Here is a 20,918-nt window from a genome sequence, read left to right as displayed (position 1 = left end):
CTTCTTAAAAAATAAATGTTTTTTTTTCCTTTTTGGAACGGGCTCTCCATCTTTTCAGCTGCTTCATTTTTTAAAATTTGTTTTGGGTTGTGGGTGTGTGTTAGCAGAGATGGGGCCGATTGCAATGGTGGTTGTGGTGGAGGCAAGGATGTGCGAGTCTCAAAGTCACAGCTTCAAGGGAGTTTGCTTGAGCGATACAAACTGCTCCAACGTTTGCCAGGGCGAGGGCTTTGCTGATGGCCATTGTGTGGGCTTCCGTCAACGTTGCTTTTGCAAGAAAAAATGCTAAAAAAGTAACCTCAAACTCAACCCCTCCAAAATAAATTATGTGAACCACACCCACTTTGATTTCACATGATCTCTCCGTTGGATTGGCATTTGCTGCATCTAAGAATAAAAATAGCCATCTCTCTCTCTCTCTCTCTCTCTCTTATTTGGTTACCTTTTCGATTTCGGATGTTCCTAAATATGCTTATCCAACATGATCTCTCCGTTGGATTGGCATTTGCTGCATCTAAGAATAAAAATAGCCATCTCTCTCTCTCTCTCTCTCTCTCTCTCTCTCTCTCTCTCTCTTATTTGGTTACCTTTTCGATTTCGGATGTTCCTAAATATGCTTATCCAACTTTAAAGAGATTCGAGCATTTTGAGAACCCTTGTTTCGTATGGCTTTGAATACCTTTGAAAGTGAATAACATCAAGTTAAGCGTTCTGATTTGAGTTTGAATACATGAAAGGCGGGCCTGTTCCAGCGGAGATGCACTAGACACACCAAGGTCTTCTATGTCAATACAATAGCTCGAATGCCAGCAGATCTCCGGTTTTCGATTCAGCATTTACAGCATTCTCCGGTTATCGATTCAACATTTACAGCATCCGGATTGTGGTGGGGTCTTATTTTTTTGGGATCACTCATCACATCGTCACGTTAGGATCCTGATTCGACAGGTCTCGTCCCTTTTCTGACGGTCTAGTCAATTGACTCAATTTTCCAACTTACCAAACCCCAGAACACTGGGCATATATTAATAGCTCAAGCTTAAATAGCCGAGGTATCCTATATTTGTAACAGAAACATGCTATTGCTTTCTAAACGTGGTGATCCTACACATTATCATTTCAACCTTCGGCCCTCAAGGATCCAATCTCCAGCCCAAATTGCCTAGAAGCCGGATGTGAGCGGCTGACCTCTTATTTACGACGACAGCTACTCAGAGTCGTCGATTATTTCAAGAGCTGGAATGGTGCGGAAGCGAGCTGAATACCGAAAATCAGATTCCTCCCTCATATTTGGAATAACTGATCTCTTCTGCTTTTTGGAAAATCCTTCCCCAGAAATCACATCACAAAGAAACCCCATGCTCTTCTTCTCACTAGCTCTGCTGTTTTCCTCGAAACTGCACAATTTGACAACCAAAATTTTAACAGGAGATATGAGCTAATATCAATTTATAATTGTAAAATCGAAGCAAAAGAAATAAATAACAGAACTTTCCGAATTAAATGAATATCATATTTCCTATGTAAAAGAAAAAATTCGCTGAGTTCCATCAAGGCAGTGGAATCCTTACCGTTCGCGAATTATTTTAAAAGCTTCTTTCGTTGCATAAGGTAGCCCAGTTTTTGGATCACGGTACCTTTTATCATCACATGACAATCAAATAACAGCAAAAGAGTAAGCCAATGAAAGGACACTCAGCACTATGGTTGGTGAAGTAGACATAAGAAGTAAAGGAGCTCAAAAGCAATAGATATTAATACTGGAACCTCGATCAATTAGCAAGACAGAGCCAATTTGAAGTCCATAAATACATTTGTGTCCCATAGCATTTGTGTGCCATAAGCTCATTCACCACATGGTTAGTTTAAGAGAGCAAATTCATAACATTTTGTTTCCTTTTATAGGTCCAGATATTCTATGGTACATAGGCTCATCCCAACCTTCCACCCAGCCATACCTTAAACTGAAATGAATGGAGCGACTAAAATAATGCTAATATGGTGTAGGCTAGCTGTCCTGTGAAATTCAGGTAGCATGAGCAGAAATCAATGATGCAATAGCGCATTATGAAGGGATGGACAAGGACATAAGAGTACGTGAATGCAGAATTGGAAGCTCGTATTTTACCAACTTAAGATACTTAATATGCCATGTAATGAGAACTCCAGAAGAGGGTTGGGTTCAAATATGTGTCTAAATATCAACCTCATCCTATGTTTGATGAGAATGGGACACAACACAAAATATATCATGTTCTTTCATAAAATGGCAATGACAAGGCACAAAGGGAGCATCTCATGCACTATGTGCGCACTTTATGCATCTTGTATGGAAATTCTTGTTACTAGACATGCTTCTTGGGCAAAATATCAAACTCCATGTCAGACACAAATCACATATTATGCACTTAGTACCCATGACCAAGTGTAAAGTGTCCAGAGAAAGTACTTCATCCACTCAAAAGGGTACATCTGCCAAAAGTTCAACAAGCAAAGCTTGTCACTTTTCAAAATTTATTAGGCTACCGTTGTTGAATTTAGGGTTCTTAGTTTGGTCCCCTATTTGTACTTAACCTCTTTAATTCTTCAGTCATTCTGGCCGAAAAAGTTCTGATATTGTACATTGAAGCATGTTCATTCCTCAAACCATAAAACTAAGGTTAATGAAAAACCACCTACCACTACCATACCAATTTTCAATTTTGTTTTTGCATATCCCTACAACCTATAAGGCATTATAATGCCTTATATCTGATGTTCCATTTCTTTAAATTTTTTGTCACGAAATTGCAATAACAAACATAGTAAATGCAACAAGTGACCACAAAGATAGATATGAACTCTTACTTCGCAGGCAACCCAGTAACTGCACACACAGCCCTCTTCGGATCTAACAAAGAAAAAGGGAATGAATACCAAAATGAGTTGTAACAATATCTAGAGAAAAACAACTGAGATATTATCTGTGAAAATTCAACAGCACATTTCTAAATATCATGCTCGGTCGTCAGTCCTTATGTAAAATCTTACAACAGCATTTTCATGCTTGACTTCAGGCATCATTGTACTTCAAGGCACTGTCTCCATATGACAAGGGAGGCCCATGTAAATACAAAATCTAGAAAAGTAAATTAGCCGTGTCATTCACCAATCCGACCGCCTTGTTTGTGATCTAATACTCATGTGGAGCTCCAAACTAAAGAAGCTGTCAACAGACTTATTACTAACAGTGGCAGGGAGGATAAAGATTAAGTACATGGACGAAACCAAGATAGAGAACGAAATTCGCATAACCATTGCCTTAATACTTGTAGGGTCTTCCCTGAGATTGTGTGACTCACTTCCGCACCGAAAAATAAAATGTAAAACTGTACCTGCTAGACCTTAGCGAGAGGGCAAGGATCCCAGCATACTTTATTCATAGTATCATAGAGCAATGCACTGAAAAACGTGAAGAATTATTTGTATGAAAATTGTACACGTGACGCAGTTGAAGAGACCTATTCGATTCTGGAAATGCACACCATGACATAAGGTTGATCAAGATATTCTCTATGCTTATAGAATTGACTTGATTCTAATATCAATATACAGTGACATCAACTCTACCATTAGCATTTGGCAGGAAATTGATATTCAAGCATCCATGAGCATGATGTTCAAACCATCAATCTTAAGAACTCGGTTACAGTCATTAGCACAAAAAATACACTTACACGGAGTGGAACCTGTAGAAATCTTTGCCTGAAATGACAATCCTTTACAGAATTCTAGATAGGATTTCCCTGCAACAAAAATCCCATCAACTTGAAATAACCAGGAAAAAAAAATCCTTGATGTCAAATCCAAAACACGTCACCAAAAGAGTGACAAGTACAGGAAAAGTAAAAATTATTAATCTCCTCCAATGAAAATGACCAAGCTGGATTCAGATTCTGGGAACTTAGAAAGAAAACCACAAAAGGAAAAGCATTGATAGGTGATGAGGAAATACTTGCCATTTCTAGAAAGATATCGTGTCTGAGGGCCACTATAAACTGCTTTGTACACGACCGCTCTTTTCTTAAATTCTTCCTCCCTTGCTAACACGCGTTCTAAGTGTCTCAAGTTCATGATTTCTGCAATATAAAAAATTCATGCCACAAATTGAGAACATCCCAAAAGCAACCTCTTTACCACATCGTCTATCCATTGCCTCATGTAACCTGAGGACCATCCAAATCTTTATAGACTCGACCTGTTTGAGCTGCTTCCAGAAGCATCTCTTCTTGGGTCATCCTCTTCTCCTCGCCTTCCTTTTTCCTTCTAATAATTGGCTGCAAAAGGTGCAAAATCCAATTAAAGCTATATGACTGTAAATCCTAGCATGGCTGAACTAGGGACAACAACTAATAAGGTTTTCAAAGATCAGCATCATCAGAGCCAAAGCTCCAAAAGGCATGCACTTTGTTAGTTTTTTTTATAAACCAAATTAGCATCAAACATATAACAATATCTTCTCCTTATCAATATGCAATGATGGACTTGGGAATGTATCTTAATTTTACAACTCATTCTTCAGTTAATGTTTCAACCAAGTATGCAAATTAAATTGAATATGGCCCATAACTGAGGTACAAATTCATGCTTTGCATATGCTGCTTGATGCATGAACCATAACTTAATGAGGAACTCATAGTGTATTCTGGTTTCTTGCTCATAAACATGACAAAAATATAAAGTAAAACTGCTTAAGGAAATCTCGGTACACATTAGAAACCTACATTAGAAGATCACGAAATAACAAATACAACATATAACTAAACACCACATCATGGAAAACAGCTACAACCAAGCTTTTGCGTAATGCTTATATTCCCAAACTTATACCAGTTCAAACATACATGCCTCTCCAGGATGAAAACTTGCTATAAATCTTGAGTGGTAAATTCTTCAAAAATCCATTATTACAACAAAAGATTCAGGAATCTCAAACTCTCTGGGGAAACAAAGGAGAGAGAAAGAGAAAGAGAAAGAGAAAGAGCAAGAAGAAAAGAGCCATTAATGCAGTTCCATCCAATAAAACTCACTAGTCTGAATCTGTATAGCAGTGGTACATACAGCATATTATTACCTAAAAACTGTGGATAATTTCATCAACGTAGAAAAATAACTCCCCAAAACTGCTGAGAAATTGCCTACTAGGTCATATAGATTAGCTGATCAGAAAAAGTTCCACATAGCTTTAGTGGAAATGATGACAAAAATGACATTTTCCCACAACTAACCTGTAATAAGAATATACCTAAATGCCTGGGAAAGCTAAAAGGTTCACTATTCAATGTTGTTTATCAAGAATGAAATTTTAACTAACCTTCATTGTTGCTTCCAAAGCTGCACGTATTGCATCTCTTTCAGCTTGCCTCACAATAACTGAAGTCCTTGTCGATTTCCTAACCATTTTCTCTTCTACATCGTCAGGCATATCATGATGTTCAGGCAGGGTAGACTGCTCCAGAGCTCTTTCGTCCTTGGGATCTTTTCCTAGTTTGGAAAGGACCTTTTTCTTCTTTCTCTTTGGCAATTGCTTTCCAGGAAATATTAGTTTCTTCTTTGTTCTCTCCCTGTACAATAAGAGATTAACAACTTAATCCATCACAAAAAGTTTAAATGCTCCACTTCCTGCACCTTGAAGAAGACAGACCTGCCATCTCCTTCATTTTCTATTTCTTCATCTGGCTCCGGTTCCTAGTTCCAATAATATCAGACAGTAAGAAAATTCAAGTGGTCACGGAAACAAATGAATAATGCAGTGTGAGAGGAATAGATACTTGTCTTAAGTCTGAGAAATTAATGAAAGAAAGAAATACTTGCATCATCATCAAAGTCACTATCAAAAACATCGGCAGCCTCCCCCTCAACTTCTTCATAATTTTCGTCATTTTCATCCTGAGAAATAAACAAATGAACCCAGACTAAAAATACAAGAGAACCCAAAATAAATATTTCCAACTGCTCGTCTCCGTAGATCAATGTAACTCAGAGGCTACTACAAAGCATATGCCAGGTTTGAAGCCCCATTATCCATTCCCATATTTACAGAAATAAAAGCCCAACAATTCCCTTAGAATTGACTATAATCATCTCGTGGATCTACATCTACAAATTTTAAAATAGCAGCAGACTTGATTATGATGACTATAGCATTCAGCTTTTACCTCCAATTTAAATCTCTGTCTTCATAATGGAAATAGGGCAAATCACTTTTCTCTTGAGCCGTATGAGGAGAAAACTTCCTATAAGTTTCTAGGGGGTATTATTTGTGTACATTTATCCCAATGAGCCTAGCGAACCATTGTAATAGTCTAATAGATATTCTGTCATGAAGGAAAAATATTAAAGTTGGTCTGCTAACGACCGAATGATGTTGCTTCGTCAGCCCGTACCAAAGAATATCTTAGACATGATCCAAATTTGGTAAATAGATAAAGAACATTGGACATCAAAATCGTTGAGAGGTACTTACGGAATTAGGATACACTTACTAATCACAAAATAGATACTAGATAAGAGCATCTCCATTGGTTCAACAAACATCTTGCCATTGCAAAACTTTGGCAGGAGAAGACCAAAAGTGATGCTCCATTGTTCGGGGAAAAATTTCGCCAAAATTTTCCAAAGCCACTTCTCATGCCAATTTTTTTCATGAAGTATGGCATTGTCAAATTCGCTACGACATCATGTACGTTTAGGATCTTCAATAAGTCTGATCCAAAGGTGGAAAATTGTTAGATGAGTCAAAATGGCTCTGCACCAATGGAGCAGTATTGATATTTGATACTATTTTGGCATTTGGTGTTGTTAAAATGACTTGAACAACTGGAGAAGCTATAATATAACATAGTATATAGACAAATGCACTAGATCATTACCAGTATTCGTTTCCTTCTCTTTACACTCAAAATCCACTTGGGAGATCCTATCAAAAAGGAGAAAAAAGCCCACCCCGGTGACGCCTAGTCAAGTTTTGTCATCCAATCCTTCTGACACCAAACAGAAGGCACTACCACCCAACTATTTATGAAGGACTCAGAAAACAGTCTATTTCCTTGGTTCTCGTTCGACTGGGGACTTATACATCTGCTTCACTTTACACAACCGAAAATCTCTTTCCAAGAATAACACTACTAGTTTTCAGATAATGGTCAATAACTTCTAGCAGACAAGACAAACATCTACCTCTTTCAGAGCATCCTGATTCCAGAACAATTCATCCTCTTCAATCTCCTCATCAAGCAACGTGGTCATCCTAAAAAACCATGGCATGAGTACATAGTCAAAAGCTTAACATTTTCATAACTTCCACTACCTCTACCTTATGTACACAGTACGTGAATGCATACGTATATCTATCTATCTATTCATATCATAAAGGGAACACCCCTTTTGGAGTGAACATCAGTTTTAAGGCTGCCTCACACTTTTTTCCCCAAAGTACCCCTTAAATTATCTAAAGAAACTGCCCCAAAAAAAAACTGCCACCTCAAATTTCTTCCCCAATCTTTTCTACTTTCACATCTCAGATTTCATTCACGGTTAGTCGCAATTCAAGATTTTCTTCCCTCCATCTTTTGCATAACACGATTTGCACACGCATCAAGTGTGTCTAGGCATCTAGTGTCTCTGTGTGTTTATACATGTCGAGAGAGAGAGAGAGAGAGAGAGAGCGCTATTCCCGCATTGAACTCAACTATGTACATGATCCTATACCTACATATACACACAAAGCAGATAAATTAGCCATCTAAACTGCTTAAGTGATCAAATGCAGTCGTTTATAATGGTACCTTTTGCCTCTCGTTGCTCGAGAAGTGCGATTGAGAAAAACAGTCTCATCTTCTTTCCCATCCTCCATTCTAGCAGACATCAACCTTTCTGCAAACAGGAACTCTACAGCACAATTACAAGAAGAATGTTTCATTCAACTCCACATGCGAAGCTAGTGATTATTACACTCCCAAAAAAAAAAAACTCTTTGATTGAAACACCAAAAGAAGATACAATTAGATTTCCAGACCAAGTTTACCAAATTTTAGGAGACAATCGCTACTTTATCCTTTCCTGACACCAGTAGCTACAAACCCTTGATGGGAATTCTCAATTGAGTCAATTCTAAATAATGAATAACCTAGGGAGAACAACTGAAGGGGGTAGGGTGGTGGGTTTCGAGTCACTTTCGACTGAGGGATGAGCGGAGGCGAGTTTCGGAGAGAGAGAGAGAGAGATTTGGGCCCTGTTAGTTTGGGACAAAACAATCGGGGCGGGGGATTCCATTATCGGTAAATTAGGCTAGGGTCTGTTTTGAAGGTGTTTTTGGGTGTTTAGTTCAGTCTAATGTGTATTAGTGGTAAAGGTCCATTATTATAACATTTATTAGGTCTACAGTCCATTTCTAGACCAAAACCACCTGATTGGCGTGTATATATCATTCGTTATTTTTAAATTTTGTTCTCTGCTGCTTTTCAACCCAACGTGCCAACCATTTCTAGATCACGAGCAGCACGATCACAAGCTCGCTGGTGCTCCTCTCTCTCTCTCTCTCTCTCTCTCTCTCTCTCTCCGCGATCACAGCTCAGTTCTCTCTCTCTCTCTCTCTCTCTCTCTTCCCGCGATCACAACTCAGTTCTGGATCACGATCTCGATTCTGTATTGCGATCATGATCTCGTTTCCCTTTGTGACGATCTCTCCCAATCAAGATCACGATCTTTGTCTTCGAAGTTTTTTTCTATTCGTGATCTCTGTAGTGATGTTTCTCTGTCGCTGTGTTCTTCTCTGTCGCTATGTTCTTCTCTGTTTCAATATTTGTTTTGATTTTTATTGTGTTCTTCTATTTTTACGTTTATAGAGTTTATTTGCTGAGATAGCGTTATCTATTGCTTTATTTTGGTAAATACTGAGATTATTTTTTGTTGAGATAACATTATCTATTGCTTTATTCTGGTAGATACAGAAATTATTGATGCTGAGATATGTGTATCACAATGAACTGTATTTGCTGAGATACTGTTATCTGTTTCTATTTTTGTCTTCTTCCTCCTCATTTTCTTCTTCTTCTTCTTCTTCTTCTTCTTCTTCCAATTGTTATTCCTCTTGAGATAGCGTTATCTCTTTTAATTTTTGGCCGAAATATATTGGTTGAGATACTGTTAAAACGGATGAGATAATAGTATCTCAACCAATTCAATTCACAAATTAACTTAGAGATAAAGCAAGAGATAGTAATATCACAATGTAAACACATGTGAAAACTCCATTTCATAATATTTAACATGTTTTCTGTCATTTTTCTTGTTAAAACAGATGAGATAATAGTATCTCAGCCAATTCAATTCACAAATAAACTAAGAGATAACTTTATCTGCCAGAAATATAGTGTATCAGCAAAAATGAAGCAAGAGATAACAGTATCTCAGATAAATAGTATTGGTATCTCATAAACTTAATAGAGAAATAATGTTATCTCATCAAAAACATTTTCTGATTGTATTTTACAACAAGGGATAAAGCAAGAGATAGTAATATCACAATGTAAACACATGCAAATACTTCATTACACAATATTTAACATATTATCTGTTATTTTTTCTTGTTAAAACAGATGAAATAATAATATCTCAGCCAATTCAATTCACAAATAAAGTAAGAGATAACTCTATTTGCCAAAAATATAGTGTATCGACAAAAATAAAGCAAGAGATAATAGTATCTTAGCTAAATAGTGTTGGTATCTCACAAACTGAAAAAAGAGATAATGTTATCTCATCGAAAATATTTTATGATTGTATTTTACAACAAAGGATAAGGACTGGAACCACTATGAAAAGTTAAATAGTGTTGGTATCTCACAAACTGGGTATTTTTGGAACGTGTGTCCATATAAGGACTGGAACCACTATAAAAAGTTTAGGTGGACTAATTGCACGTTGAAACCTGTAGCGTGTCCTTATCAACAAGGCTCCCTTCTATTATAGCCCTGAGATTAGGAGGAGCGCCAGACTAGAGAAACTTACCAAATGCCCCATAGATGGCTTGCGAATAAAGCATTAGGGCTATTCTATCTAATTGAAAAATTAATTTTGTTGGTAAAATTTATACAACAGATCGATTATAAGTATTGGTGGGTTTGTAAAAAGCTTTGGGGGCAACATAGTCAATTGAACCACTAATCCTTGTCAAGAGGATTCAAAACAAACATGGTATATGAAGGATTATGGTTGAATTTGACTTGTCCATCACATAATCCCATAGAGAAACAAACATGGGACAGGGAGGATTAACCATCAAATAGTCCTCTGTGGACTATTTAGTCTCCGAATTAATAATTCCATAGCTATAATCCTCCATGATCCAATCAGAAAATTACCTGTGGATCTAGAAAACCAAGACTTAATTTCCATTAAGGATGAACTCAATTTTTATTTACCTCCAAGTACAACCTCATGATGAAGATTACCCTTTTACCCTTTACTAAATAGAACCATCATCAGATTTTATTATTATGGCTTCCTGGACAGAAGTTGTAGCTCCATATGCATAAAAAGCAATGTTCTAAAAAGCGCTCAGTGTTAGGCGGGTGGCTGACTATCTTTGAGTTTCGAGACCTATTAATCGGCCATTAATCGCCTTTTAGCAATTAGTCGGGTTTTTTTCTTTAAATATTCTGCAACCTCCCTACCATTAATAATCACAGATTTCTTAGTTGATGTGATATATCTTCTCTCCCAAAAAAATTTCTAGTTCTCTTGGGCTATCGAATACTCAATGTTAACACTTCTGAATGTTAACAATTCTCTACATTTCAAATATAGAGACATAGAAACTACATTTCAAAGATTTAAAAAACAATTATTGTATAATTACTAGCCCTACCAGTATAGACTGTATAATTACTTTATTTATATATACACCAAAGAATAGCCACAATACTACACTTTGTGTTAAGATTTTAAAAAAATATATTTACAACGTGTCAATAACTCAATATAAATGATACAATATACAGCAGAGAGAGAATTACAGCAGAGAGAGAAAGAGACTGCTAGGTGGGAGTTCTCAGAAGCCGGATATCAAGCATCCAAAAAAATTGGGAAGAGCAACTCCCTCCTTCCCTTCTGCTTACAAAGAGAGGGGGAGAGAGAGAGAAATTACAGAGAGAGAGAGAGAGAGGGAGGGATCGAGAGAGAGAGAGAGAAATTACAACAGTGAGGCAATCGGCAATGAGAGGCGGTGGCGTTGAGTAGCGTCGGCGATGACTGGCGTCGGCGATGAGAGGCGATCAATCTACTGGGCGTGGCGTCGGCGATGACTGGGTTTCTTCCCAGAGAGATGAGAGGCGATCAGGAACAAGCTCTAAAAAGAGAAAAAACATCCTTACAGCAGATGAGCTAAACAGGGAGCCAATTTCCCTCCGTCTACGGTTGTAAGCTAAAAATAGCTTACAAGTGTTCACAATCAATTCATTTTTTTATTATTTCCTCTCTCTCTCACTTTATTAATATTTTAATAAAGAATAGGTAAAATATATTGCATTGGTGTAGTGTTAAAAAAATATGAATAGATAAAATGAAAAATATGCACTGTTCAAGAGCTTTTTTAGCAAACGATCGGTAAAGTTGCCCTAAGACTGTGATTCGAAGGTTATTAAACTGGTATGAGTGCGGATAAAAAAAAAAAAAAAAAACTGGTATGAATAAATAACAGTTACCCCCTTTGTTTTCCAAAAATACAGATTTACCTCGACTAATCGGCCATTAGCCAATTAATCGGCCATTAGCCAATTAATCGGCCATTAACCGATTAATCGACTGATCGCCTACTAGACGCCGACCAATTAACTGGTGACTAACTCCAATTAATCCCCTGACTGACTAATTCAAACGATTAGGCGTTAATCTAATCGATTAGGCCAAATTTTTGATTAATCAACGATTAATCCCGCCTTTTAGAACATTGATAAAAAGTTGAAATCTGCAAGTTTTAGTATGGTTTTGGTCACAGATTTTATTATTATTATTATTATTATTATTATTATTTTGACAGAGCATTGGTCACTGATTAAACTAAAATTTATGGTGAATGGGCTCCAGGCCAGCTCGCATCTTCTGGTCCTCCCCATGTGAGAGGCCAGAGTTCAAGCCCTATAGTGGACGTTTGGAATTTCAGGCTATGGATAGCTTCTGAAATCCGTTGTCCTTCTGTGTCCAAACCGGCAGTTCATTTTTGTTGGGTTTTGTCTCCTTGTGCATGGGCTTTCTCGTAAAAGAGCTGGGTTGCTAATGGGTCACTAACGAAAACCTGCAACACGTCTCTATGTCTTGAGATTTGGCAACAAACGTAGAACACGCTACATAGAGCAAGTCCCTACCCCTACTCCAAGATTGATCAACAGTTTCTAATTTACTTCAAGCTGTCTCTAAGAAAACTGTCCCAGCTCTTATATCAAAATGTGAACGAACAAAAGGTGTCTGCAAATCGATGGTAATAGCACAGATCTACCAACATGCACCAAGCCAGTTCAACATAAGTTCACAACTAAAAATGCTAGCAAAAAAGCAAGAGAACTGAGCACAATAAATATCCAAAAATAATCTTTACAATTTATGAGCATGGAGGGCTAAACGCCACACAGAATTTTGGTATGATCATTAACATCGACCCCCCCCCCCCCCCCCCTCTCTCAAAATTATAAACGCAACTCAAATTAAAACACATGCACTCATCATCAAAATAACAGCTACGTGTTGGCGAAAAACAATTGTAAGAATTCTGGCCTAATGCACACACCACAGAAACCAAAACAAATATCTGACATCAACTTCTTCAATTGACTATTTCTCTCTCTCTCTCTCTCTCTCTCTCTCTCTCTCTCTCTCTCTCTCTCTCTCTCTCTCTCTCTCAATGAACCAACGAAACTCAGTAAAAAACATATGCAGACATCAATCCAATCGATAACAAAATAACATTTATAGGCAGATTAGAAATTAAAAATCGTAAAAATCAACCATTATGTACGAATCTGAAAAATAAAACACAATCTTTCATATCAATTGGTTGGGTTGATTCTCCTTTTTTTGTTGTTGAACATGACGAACCCAAGCCAAAGAAAAGAATATGCATGCATCAAATCAATGGCCCCCAAAACAACCTTTATACATGAATTTGTGAAGAGAAATTGGAAAGAATCAAACCTCTATGAAGTACTCTCTCTATCTCTCTCTACCCAAATTCAATCGATGAACCCATCACTGATCTTTCGCCTTCCCTTTCCATAATTAGTAGCTCAGTTAGGGTTTTAAAGATGAGGTCTCCCTCTCATTAACCTACAGATAAGAGAGGGGAATCAATGGCCCCCCAAACAACCATTTATACATGAATTTGTGAAGAGAAATTGAAAAGAATCAAACCTCTATCAAGTACTTTGAGAACGGAAATCGTACTCTCTTTCCCTTTCTACCCAAAACAGATCGACAAACCCATTGCTAATGTTTCACCTTCCCCTTCCATAATTAGTTGCTCAATGGGGCATATACACTAAACTCTTTGTTGTGTGCGTGTGTATATGTGTGATGTTGAGTTCTGATATTGTCATTGGGACATTGTATTAGGCAAATCACATGGAAGCACTCTGGTTTAAGTTTGCACGAGGAATATGTAACATACGTTGCCTTCAGTCTGGTTTAAGTTTGCACGAGGGATATGTAACATATGTTGCCTTCATCAGAAAAGCACTCGGAAAACATAAACAATTACCAATGGTGAAGTTCAACCGAAACCCGCCTTTTTACCCTATGGCCCGCACGCGCGAGAGAGGTGAGAGAGAGAGAACCAAGGAGAGTTTGATTTGCAATGGCCTTGCGGTTCGTTATGCCATTTCGTTATTTTGGAGGTGTGGATGGTTTCCGTGAAGGTGGTGTCGTTTCTGTGGAGAAGCATGGACCTGGTGCCTTTGTGGGGAAAATGGGACAAGGGTATTTTTGGAATGGAAAAGGTTGGCAATCAAAAAACGGGGCAGGGTATTTTCGGAATGGAAAAAGTCAATGAACAACTGGGAGACTTTTATAAGACTAGTGTGGTGCATAAAGTAATGATACTTTTGGTGCATAAAGTATCATTACTGTTGGATATATACAACCGTTGTTACCAAAATGAAGGCACAATGCCTTGAGCTTGCTATTACAAAGTATCATTACTGTTAGATATATACATCGTTTGTTACCAAAATGCAGGCACAATGCCTTGAGCCTGCTATTACAAAGTATTATTACTGTTAGATATATACACATCTGTTTCCAAAATGAAGGCACAATGCCTTGAGCCTTCTATTACAAAGTATCATTACTGTTAGCTATATACAACAGTGGTGCTAGCAAGGAACTGTAAATCAAAAGGCTAGACACTAACACCTAGTAGTTGGAAGGGATACCAAAAGGAAGGCTTAATGCCTCATAAGACCTATTGAAGTAGTTACCAAAAGGAAGGCCTAATGCCTCGTAAGAGCTACTGTAGCAGTTATGGCGATTCAAAGATTTCAGCTCATGAAGCTTTTCCTGTGTTTGTTGGTTGATTTTGCTTTGAGTTATCTTCATTCAAGGCTGGTTTGATGCTGTTGATGTTGTATGCAAGAACCTTGACACCATGAGATGGGTATTCACGCCGTTTTAACTAGATCCGGTATTCATTTTCTACGGCCAACTTCGGGAAGATAGCAACAACATTTTGGTCGTTCTGTTAACAGGAGCATTGGTTGTTCAGTAGTCCAATCGAAATCTGTAATTGATAATTTAATGTAACTTGTAGAATTGAAACTTACCTCTGCAGCATACTTCATGATTGTTTTCCCATTGACTAAGAAATATTCTTCAGCATGATTCTCGAACATTGTTGCAGTCATTGAACCAGAAGCATCGGTCAATAGTACTTCGAATTTGACTCTGCGTTTTTGGAAAATGTAAATATAGCTGCAGATTTGGTAGAAAAGTTTGCTAATGTGGATATTTCTAACCTTGGTTTTGCCATAACTTTTTCGCTGTTGCACTAGAAGCAATCAAATAGAGTTTCCTCTCTTGCACTGATGGCTTTTCGACAGTTGCCGCAGGACATGTACCAGAAGTTTTGGTCCAAAGATAAAATTGACATCTTGCCTTGGATCCAACACGTTTTCCTTTTCACCTATATAAAATGGCATTACAACCTTGGATAATCATATGTCTAACTGTAAACCAAGGAAAGATGAAAATGTATTAATAGTGGAAAATAATAGCAGCAACCAAGCGAATACATGAGTGTTTTCCCATGAACTAAGAAATATTGTTCAGCATGATTCTCAAACATTGTTGCAGCATTCCAAAATAGACCAAAGCAGATTAAAATTTGATCTCGAGGTGCGGAAAAAGCAGTAAGGAAACTGTAATTGATAAGGCCTAAAATAGGAGGTCATACATTGGCACGAAAGGTAACACATTCAATAACCAGCCTGTCTTAGAATGATCATAGCATCTTATAGGTTTAGAATTAGATCATGATACCACCACCATTGAAAAGTAGGCTCTCAGTACGTGAATTTTGAAATAAAATTCGTCTTAAATGGAGTTCGGATAACATAGATATGGTTTAAATGAATTTTCGATCACAAACTGTTCAGCTGGATTTTTGTATTTGCTGCACTGACACGTCTGGCGAAAACAGCCATAGCTCTTAGCACGGTATTAGGTTTGTGCACCGGTTTTTGATTTGGAAACTAAACTCATATACCTTTCAGAATATGTAAGGTTTGTGCCTTAATTTTGCGTAGGCAGAAGCAGTTTTTGATTCGAAGAAGGTGGATGTGCAGAAACTGCAGTTTGGTGTTAGTAATTGGGCAACTTCGGACATCGCATACTCAATATTTCAGTGATTATAACACCAAAACATGACCAACTTACCAATCTTTAAGACCCATAAGGACCCATAATCAAAAGGGTTGTTTTACTATAGCAAAAATGATGAGAAACGCAGCTCTGCAAGCTGGCCAGATTTCCAGAATTCCCAAACCATCAAAAACAACTATCAATTTCGAAATTCCACAAACCCATGCTTATAATCCATCTTTATATCAACTAACAAGTATCAATTAAGGGTTTTCAAGATCAAAAATCAAGAACAAGTTAATTTACCTCCTTGAACTATGAATCAATCCAAGTTTAGATCACCTTCCTACATTTTTTGCCATTTTCTTCTCTCTCTCTCTCTCTCTCTCTCTCTCTCTCTCTCTCTCTCTCTCTCTATATATATATATATATATATATATATATATATATATACACACACACACACACACACACACACATGTATAGATGAGGTTCAGAATAAGAACACGTACACTTATTTGTTCTGATAGACTCTGAAGAGTTGCAGATAGTAGAGAGCCAAGCACCCTAAAAACAGAATGGCAGCATTCCAAAATAGACCAGAACAGACGAAGTATTGATCTTCAAATCAAGAAAAAGCAGCAAGAAAACTGTAAGTGACAAGGCCTTAAATTGGAATAGCAATACTAAAATTGTAAACTGCAGAGCTATAGGGGTTGGGGAAAGCGATTATCAGTGAATATACTTACTGTTTCTGGTGTCCTTGGAACTTCTGTAACTGGTGTGATATCCTTATCTTGTGGTTCTGGCACTATTTGAATGATTAGTTTGGCCAAGAACTGATCACAAAGCTGCTCCACCTTTTCTTTGTTTGCAATACACCTATATATCGAATCTTATTAGATAAAAATATCAATAATGGCACTGCTCTACTTTTGTTGTAAGAAGCTATACCAAGTTTTCAGCGTATGTGCAGCGATTGTGTCTGGATTTATAACAAAAGAACTTCCTGCTCGACTTGACAGTGAAACACCTGTACAGAATAGTCTTATGTAAATTTTTTTTTAAAGTTGGTTTGTCTTATAAGTAAATCTAATGAATTTAGGACAAACCATTGTATTTAGTAACTTTGATGTGAATCCCGATCAGCACTGGGTATGGATCAGTGTTCTCTTACAGTTGTGCTCCTTCTCGTGTTATGAAATCATCCCAAAAGGTTAAGATACTTGGCTTCATCCTATCATACAACATGAGCTTTTGTATGACTTTAATGTAGTACTTGTGAGATATATAATTTCTGTCATTGAACGGAAGTATATAATTTCAAAGTTTGAGTATGCTTACTCTTGATTAATGATAATGATCTCCTGTGCCTTTGGATTTCCAGGTTTGTTAAGCACCTTAGGAGTGTGGACTTGTGCAACAGCTGCCAATATATCTATTCATTCAAAAGTAACAGGTTAATCAAATGACTTATTATCCATTGTGAATGAGTGTACTATCAATAAACTAAGGATTACCAATTGCGGCTTTTCTATCAGCATACTGGCCAAACTGTTCGAATGGTATGAAATCAATATTGAGAAGCTTCTCATGAGATAGAGATTTGTTGAAAGTTTGAATCAGTGTGCTTGCGTCAATCGTCATTGCCAGTCAAAATCAGCATCAACGGTTCGATACTTTATTGTAGTAAATTTCACGGTTGCATTGGAAATCAGGTAGGTATTGTAAACTTGTAGCGTGTCTTCCAGTTTTTTGATATTGTCGTTATAGATCATTGCTTGAACTCTGTTTCCCTGTAATTTATATGAATTGCATTACAATTAGGGAGTTTGTTGTCATATAGTTTATGAGAGATTACACAAAACAGCTCATGTTGGATGTCATGTCAGAATTGGCATTTAAAATGAAGAAATGTCTCTTTTTCATACCTCTGCATCAGCTAGGATCAATTTCTGATACTTGACTGGACTATGTTGAGCAGATCTTGGCCTCCACTTTTCAAGGACCTTGACTTTCGCTGTCCAATTCTTCGTGTTTCTATTGATATTCTTGATTGGTGTGAGCCAGTCAGCCATCCTGAAAAATATAAGTTATATATTAGGAAAAAATGCTACTTTTTTTACTTTAGAATCTCATTATAAAATAGAAAGATCGATAAATGTGAAGGAATGTACATTACTGTTAAAGACAATTTGCAAGTATTAGCAATTCTTGATACACAACATTTCTTGTTCGATTGTTGGGAATATTTTGATTTCCTTTTCCTGTTTCAATCAGGATTTTGACAGCTGCAGCAGTTTTTGCTTGTGATAAAGCAACGTATAATTGACCATGAGAAAAAACAGGTTCTCTCAAATATATGCCAACATTTTTTAAAGTTTGACCTTGTGATTTATTGATTGTCATTGCAAAGCACAGCTTTATTGGGAATTGTTTTCTCATGAACTGAACCAGATACTTTTCATTATCAGATGGCTGCATTGGTATCCTATGAAGGAACACCACTTCTCCATTTCTATTGCTGACTGCAATTTGTGCTAGAATGACATGATTTTAGAAATCTTGACAGATTAAACGTGCGCCATTACATTGTCCTTGAGAAGGGTCTATGTTCTGTAGAAGCATGATTGGGCAATTTTTTTTAAGAATGAGTTTGTGAGGTGGCAAGCCATTCGGTGAAAGAAATTCAAGTAATCTTCATATTGGCCTTGATCATTTGGGTCAATGGTAGTGTCAATGCTCGTTTGCTCATCTAGCTGTAATACACTCTGCCTCTTTCGCTTTGTTTCAGCAACACTAATCCCCTTGCCACTATCTTCTGGGCACAAAGAAAATGTCGGTATGGATTTAGGAACACTAATAACCTATTATCCTAACCGAAACTGAATCTACAAACCAAACTATTATCCTAACAGAAGCTAAGTCTACAAACCATATAATCTAATCTAATCTAGTCTAGTCTAATACTCTAATGTAATCTTTGCAAAGCAATAAAGTCCAAGTACCAGCAGCTTTTTGTCGTTGTTCTAAAAGCAACTGCCATCTATTAGCAAATGCTTCTCATCTCCGTCGATTCCGCAATTCTTGCAATTCATCGTCCATTGAATTATCTGCAATTCTACATGGAAGCACCAATGACGAAAACTCCCTTGACTATCCTAAACTTAATTAACCGTAATTAAACTTAGTAACCTAATAAAGTAATTAAAGCTTAAGGGACATACGTTGGAAAATTTTAGTCCAGTAAATGGATTTATGCTTAGAATCTTTCGTAACACCTAGCTTGGGTTTTGGATCATTTTCGAAAGTAATACTCATTGAGGCAATTAAATAAACAGCTGGTGCCCATTATTTTTTCAACATATGAGATTGAAGTCTTCATCATGAATTGAACAAGCCAATTGAAGCCAAGTGTGAGAAACAAAGCAGCCTTCATTCAAATTGATCACTCTTACTATACTATAGGATAAGAATATTCCTAACTAAGAGACTGAAAGCAAAAAAGACCCGTATGTATTTTTTCTTTCAACAATACATGCAAGCAAATAGAAGAGAAGCCAAGAGAGAGAGAAGGAAATTGCAGTTTTCAACATGGAATTGGAGTTCCAGAGTGCAGAAAGTGAACTGACCTACGAGTCTTTCAAGCGAAATCAAGCACCGTAGAACAATCCACCATAGAACATCAATCGAGCGAGACGTCTCTGCCGAGTATGCGTGGTTCTTCTGTTTTCTGTCCAAAGGGAACTGGAAATTTCTGAAAGAGGGAATTGGAAATTTGGTATGAAGTCTGAACAATCCGCGAGTACTCAGTGACTCCATTCGCGCCGAGAGAGAGTTCAGTGCCGAGTGGGTACCACCTGGCACCCTACGTGGTACCCTCCAGCCAATCACGTCGCGCCACCTGGTTCTTACAAAGGGATCCCAAAATTAATAAATTAATTAACTAAACATGAAATTAACAATGCTGAAATGACATAATAACTCAAAATTTTATTTATTAAAATTTTGGATAATTACAAAGGGATCCCAAAATTTACGGGGCACGGATTGCAATCCTAACCGTTGGTTAGGGCACGGAGTGTAATCCTAACCGTTGGTGTTCCAGATCTATTAGTTTTAAACCGTATTTCTTTTAGGGGAAAACAATTTTATTGGGATCGAATTTGAATAGCTTACAAGACGAAATAAGAGAGAAATAGATTGATTTAAAGTTATTTGAGTTTTTCGTGTTCAAAAAAAAAGTTAATTGAGTTTTTGTTTTGTATTAGATTTGCTTAAGGTTAAGTCAACGAGATAGAAAAGAAGGACAAAGTTACCAATAATAAATATAAGGACCAAAATGAGAAACAAGTGAAACTTAAAGTTGGATTGGTTAGTTTAAAGATAAGTGAACAAAAATAAAAAATATGGACAAAATTAAAAGAAAAAATATTTTTGGGGCCTTAGCAACAAGTAATCTTTTGTTAGATTTTTAATTAGCAATTGATGGTAGGAGTTTAATTGACGACGAAGTGATTAGTTCAGGTGTTCTTTTAATGTTTTATTGAAGTTCAGGGGCGTGGTGGACATTTGGGGACAAATTCAGGAGTTTTTCTGAAGTTTTCCCCCTAATCTTACCAGGAACTCTCTGTTTTCAAATCCTAACCAATAGGATTAAAGGACGCGGATCGCAATCTTAGCCGTTCGGTCGTTCCTATCAATGGATCCTAACCGTTCGTTCCAATTAAAATGATAGGACACGAATTGCAATCCTAACTGTTGGTTAGGGCACGAATTGTAATCCTAACCGTTGGTGTTGGTGTTCTGTGTTTCTTTTAGGAAACAAAAAAAGTACTTGTATACAGTATAATATAAATTACTAGTATAAAGGTGGGTGTGCCCAGTATTTTGCCCCTGTCCCGCTAATCTCTCTCTCTCTCGTTCACGCGCTCATCCCGATAAATCTCTCTCTCTCATCCCGTTGAAGCTGAACTGATGGCTCGTCATCCTTCAAGTCCTGCTATTCGCAAGGAAGATTTACAGGAAACTAT

General features: G+C 37.2%; 1 protein-coding gene across 1 annotated transcript; it reads right to left on the bottom strand.

Moving 5' to 3' along the window:
- Positions 1–996: 996 nt before the first annotated feature.
- Positions 997–19,717, bottom strand: LOC131315926 (SWR1 complex subunit 2-like). The gene is made up of 12 exons (XM_058345171.1): positions 19,518–19,717; positions 7,827–7,929; positions 7,219–7,288; positions 5,854–5,928; positions 5,684–5,727; positions 5,354–5,603; positions 4,238–4,316; positions 3,999–4,118; positions 3,717–3,785; positions 2,848–2,890; positions 1,572–1,637; positions 997–1,397 (listed from the first exon to the last, which is right to left on the bottom strand). The coding sequence occupies exons 1-12, from the start codon at positions 19,705–19,707 to the stop codon at positions 1,208–1,210; spliced, it is 1,299 nt and encodes a 432-aa protein (XP_058201154.1). The 5' UTR covers positions 19,708–19,717; the 3' UTR covers positions 997–1,207.
- Between the last annotated feature and the right edge of the window lie 1,201 nt (positions 19,718–20,918).

Source organism: Rhododendron vialii, chromosome 1a (assembly GCF_030253575.1).
Source record: "Rhododendron vialii isolate Sample 1 chromosome 1a, ASM3025357v1".
Classification (NCBI taxonomy): Eukaryota; Viridiplantae; Streptophyta; class Magnoliopsida; order Ericales; family Ericaceae; genus Rhododendron; species Rhododendron vialii.
The sequence above is the reverse complement of the archived record's forward strand: the minus strand, read 5'-3'. Positions and strand labels throughout refer to the sequence as shown.